Raw genomic sequence first — 5,268 nt, forward strand, 5'->3', positions numbered from 1 at the left:
CAACAGAATAGAGGAGAGGAAAAAATATAAATGAAAAATAATACAATCAAAGAATAATAGAAGAGGCCAGGAAGATAGCTCAGTGGCGTAAGTGCCTGCCTGGCAAGCACAAGGTCCTGACTTTGATCCCTGGTACCAAAAAAAGAAGAAGAAAAAAATAATAGAAGAAAACTTTTCAGTTGTTTTGTAATGTGTTTTTTTCCCTTAGCCTACCTTAACATTTTTATAATAAATGATACTGAATTTTTTAATGTGTTGTTTTATAGAAAATCATTACTTGGTTTTGTTTTGTGAGCTATTTTCATTTATGCAATATCTTTTTATAAGAAGTTTTGAAGTTTTTCATTTCTTACTAAATTGAAATAGAATTTGGATTTCCTTTTTTCCTTTAATTCTTTTTTTAAGATATTTGGTTGTTACAGGGTCTCAACTATGATTCATAGTGATCCTCCTGTTTTTAGCCTCCCCAGCACAGGGATTACAGGTGTTCACTGCTATGCCCAGACTCTGGTTGGCTCAGCCCATGCATGTGATACTAGGGATCGAACCGTGGCCCCTGCTCTTGCCTAAGCTTGCCTAAGCAGGTGCTTTAGTCTGCTGAGCTATGTCACCGGCCTCTAGAATTTGGATTTCAATGGCCTGTGTTGGATGGCCTATCTTTAAATCTTTAATAACTTTTATTTTTGGCAGTACTTGGGATTGAACACAGGGCCTTTACATTGAGCTATATCCTCACCCCTTTATTTTTTATTTTAAGACAGAGTCTTACTAAGTCACTAAATTGCCCAATTTGGACTTATACTGGTATCCTTCTGCCTCAATCTCTCAGAGCACTGGGATTATAGGAATTGCCACCACAACCAGCCTGTAGAAATCTTTTTTTCTAGGAGCCAGATGTTGTGTCCCATGCTATAACTCCAATATAGTAATGAGAAAGCCAAGGAAGAAGGATCATGAGTTTAGGTCCTTCCATGAGCTTAGCCAGACCCTTTCTCAAAGTTAGAAAAGGATGTATGTGGATGTATGTCAGTAGTAGTGTCTCTGAGTCCAATCCCCAGTACTATTGCAAGGGAGAAAACACTTTTCTGGGGAAGTAAATGGGAAATCTGACCACATTCTCGTATTTGTCTGTAGAAACTTATTGGTTTAAACATGATAAACTGGGTGCGGGTGGTACAATCTGTAACCCTAGCATTTAGGAGGCTGAGGCAGGAGGATTACCATAAGTTTGAAGCCAAACTGGGCTACATAGTAAGTTAAAGACCAGCCTGAACTACAAAGGAAGACCCTGTCTTGAAAAACAAAATTTGTATAGCTTCAGTGATCAGTAATACAGTCTCAGAAAAATAAACCATGTTAGATGTATTTTAAAAGTTACTGTAGTTATCTAGGTGGGTTAGGTCAGACTTAAAACTTCATAAGTTCTTCACTGATTCTGGTCTGCGTATCAGTTTCAGACCTACTGTCTTCAAATGTTTATTTAATTAACAATCTCCTGGGACTGGTGAGATGGCTCAGTGGTCTAAAGCACCTACTTAGAACAAACTTAGCAAAGCAAAGGGACCGCGGTTCAATCCCCCAGCACCACATGCCAGCCAGGGCCGCGCCCTGGTGGGCTGAGCTGGCCACACACACACACACACACACACACACACACACACACACAATAAATAAATAAATAAATAAAATAAAAAAAAAAATCTCCTGTATCTATATGCACTCACATTTTAAAAAATCATTTATTTGGTACAGGGTCTCACTACACAGCTCAGACTCATAGTGATCCTCCTGTCTCAGCTTCCCCAGTGCTGGGATTACAGGCATGTGCCACCATTTCTGGTTTTGGTGGCTGGCTTAGTGTGCCCAGGGTTCTGGGGCCAGCATGGGATGTAGTATGGGGATTGATTGAACCTGAGTCCTTGAGTTTGCCTGGCTCGCACTTAGACTGCTGAGCTATCTCCCCAATCTGTATTCACATTTTTGTAGTATTCCCTTTGCCCTTTTTTTTTTCCCTTTTCAAAATAAAAAAAAAGGGTTTGAGTATTGTTGACTATTACTTTATTGTCTTTTATTTCAACTGTAGATATTTTACTTCTTTTAGAAAAAGAAAACAGCATGTGTTTGCTTTTTGTTTTCTTTCAGATTTGGAGACTAGTTATGAGAACAAGAAGTTATTTTCAGAGAATAAAATTTATGAGTTAAATTTATCCCAGTGGAAGATAATGGAAAGAATAAAAAACCATGGCCTTAAGAGTCTCCTTTTAAAAAATGACTGGGAGTCCAAAAGTATTGAAGGACAAGAGGGACTGCAAAAGAATTATTTCAGTCAAGTGAAGGTTATATCTGAAAAAGTATCCTCTTACCAAAAGTGTACATCAGTTACTCCATATCCGAAGATTCATTTTGTGGAGAAACCCTATGAATGTCAGGAATGTGGGAAGGCTTTCAGAGTGCGCCAACAACTTACTTTTCATTACAGAATTCATACTGGTGAAAAACCGTATGAATGTAAGGAGTGTGGGATGGCCTTTAGGCAGACTGCACATCTTACTCGACATCAGAGACTTCATTCTGGTGAAAAACTTTATGAATGTAAGGAATGTGGGGAAGCTTTCATATGTGGCCCAGACCTCAGAGTACACCAGAAAATTCATGTTGGTGAGAAGCCCTATGAATGTAAAGAATGTGGGAAGGCCTTTAGAGTACGAGGGCAACTTACTCTCCATCAGAGGATTCACACCGGTGAGAAACCTTATGTATGTAAAGAATGTGGAAAGGCCTTTAGACAATATGCACACCTAACTCGACATCAGAAGCTTAATATTGCTGACAGACTCTATGAGTGTAAAGAGTGTGGGAAGGACTTTCTGTGTGGCTCTGGCCTTCGAGTGCATCACAAACTTCATACTGGTGAGAAACCTTATGAATGTAAGGAATGTGGGAAGGCCTTTAGAGTACGACAACAACTCACACTCCACCAGAGGATCCATACTGGTGAGAAGCCCTATGAATGTAAGGAATGTGGAAAGACTTTCAGTCGTGGTTATCATCTTATTCTCCATCACAGAATTCACACTGGTGAGAAACCCTATGAATGTAAGGAATGCTGGAAGGCCTTTAGCCGTTACTCACAACTTATTTCACACCAGAGTATTCATATTGGTGTTAAACCTTATGATTGTAAGGAATGTGGAAAGGCTTTTAGACTACTCTCACAACTTACACAACATCAGAGTATTCATATTGGTGAGAAACCCTATAAATGTAAGGAATGTGGGAAGGCCTTTAGGTTGCGCCAAAAACTTACTTTACATCAGAGCATTCATACTGGTGAAAAACCTTTTGAGTGTAAAGAATGTAGGAAGGCCTTTAGACTTAATTCATCTCTTATTCAACATCTTAGAATTCATTCTGGTGAGAAACCATATGAATGTAAAGAATGTAAGAAAGCCTTTAGACAACATTCACACCTTACCCATCATCTGAAAATTCATAATGTAAAAATATAAGAAAGTCTAATCAGTCCTATGTTATGAACATTGTATGAATGTAATAATCTTTTGTTTCACAGGTGTCTAGATTAAGCAAAAGGGTTTTATGCCATTGAAAAAGTGTTAATATAGTTTACTATCATTCATTTTTTGTTTTTTATGTGTTAGGTACAGAGTCTCACTGTGCAGCTCAGACTCATAGTGATCCTCCTGTTTTCAGTCTCCCAAGCACTGGGATTGCAGGTGTGCACCACCATGGTGGCCAGCTCAATGCAGCCAGACTGGTGCAGTATGTGGTGCCAGGGATTAAACCCCAGTCCCTGCACTTGCCTAAGCAGGCATTTAGGGCCCTAGTCTACCATCATTCATACCTGAAGTTTCAGCACATTAGTGTTAAAAGAACTAATTCTGTTAATATAACAAATGTGGGAAAGGTACTCATCTCTGTTCCACTACTTTCCTACTTGTGTTATATTAAATAAGATACTAAACTACTCTGTGCTATAACTTTATTTATAAGATGATGATATAAAACTGTGACAAAAAATGGTTGCAAGTTATTTGACATTCTTTCCATCAAGAGATGGAACCCACATCTTTTGCCTTGAATATGAGTAGGCTCTGTGATTTTTTTCCCTATAGAATATAGTAGAACTATTCCTATGCCAGTTTCTGGGCACTAACCTATACACTCAGCCTTTTTTATTTATTAATCTATTTATTTGATTTTGAGTCAGGGTCTTACTAGGTGGCCCAAGCTAGGCTCAATCTTGCAATCTTCTGCCTAAACCTCAAAGAATACTGGGATTACAGGGTACCCACCATGCATGGCTTTGGGTTACTTCATTGCTTGAAGTACTTTGGTAAACCCTAAAGTGTCATGTGAAAAAGTCTGACTGCTTTACTAAAGAGCCCGTATGAAGAGGCTCTGAGACTACATAGACAGGGAAAGGCACCTTGTTGAACCTTGTCTTCCAAACATGCCAAATAAGGCACCAAACATCTGAGTGGAGTAGTTTTGGATCCTCCAGATCAGCCACCAGTTGGACACCCGTGAGTGAGCATAGCTGACGCTATATAGAACAGACGAATCCATTGCTGTGTCCTTTCACAGCAGCCTGCTTTCTCTTGTGGAGCAAATTTCTTTTCCTTTTACTTGCTCCAAACTTGTTCTGCAGAACTTGTTTCTTTTGCTCCCTTTAATAAATGCAAAACTTTGCTACCATTAAAAGAAAAAGAAGAATCAAGCAGCTGTATCTCTGCTCAAGTTCCTAACAAGGTCCTAAAATAATAATAAACTATTTTTTAGGCAAGTGCATTTTGTTTTACTATCATTATTAACGTTACACTTTGGAGAATTCCTGTGGAGGAGTACAGGTGTAATGAATATAGAAATGGCTTCCACTAACATTTTTTGCTTGTCAAACTTGAGAAATCTTATTCTCATTGAAATACTAAAAGTGTGAAATTCTTTTTCAATTTAATTAAATTAATTAAAAGTTTAACTCTTATATTGTCTTTTAAAAACCACTCCATTATGGCTTTTTAAAAATACTGTATTGTCCTATCTTTGACTTGGGCATCACCTCCTTGGCATCTATATCAAATGTCTTTTTATCATCAACACAATAGCCACTGATAGCTTTTTTTTGTTTTTCAGGATCTTACTGTGTAGTTCAGGTTGGCCTTGTGTTCACCGTGTAGCCCAGGCTGACCTCAGACTTGCAGAGATCCTCCCTAGCTCAGCCTCCGAAATGCTAAGATTACAGGTGTGTGC

General features: G+C 38.5%; 1 protein-coding gene across 1 annotated transcript in view; it reads left to right on the top strand.

Moving 5' to 3' along the window:
• LOC101568299 (zinc finger protein 585B) overlaps positions 1–3,705 on the top strand; it is a 66,496-nt gene extending 62,791 nt beyond the window's left edge. The window contains 1 exon segment of the mRNA XM_012515931.2: positions 2,143–3,705. Coding sequence (XP_012371385.2) covers positions 2,143–3,509 — 1,367 coding nt within the window. The 3' untranslated portion in view covers positions 3,510–3,705.
• Positions 3,706–5,268: the final 1,563 nt, after the last annotated feature.

Source organism: Octodon degus, unplaced genomic scaffold (genome assembly GCF_000260255.1).
Source record: "Octodon degus isolate 3935 unplaced genomic scaffold, OctDeg1.0 scaffold00083, whole genome shotgun sequence".
In the NCBI taxonomy this organism is placed as follows: Eukaryota; Metazoa; Chordata; class Mammalia; order Rodentia; family Octodontidae; genus Octodon; species Octodon degus.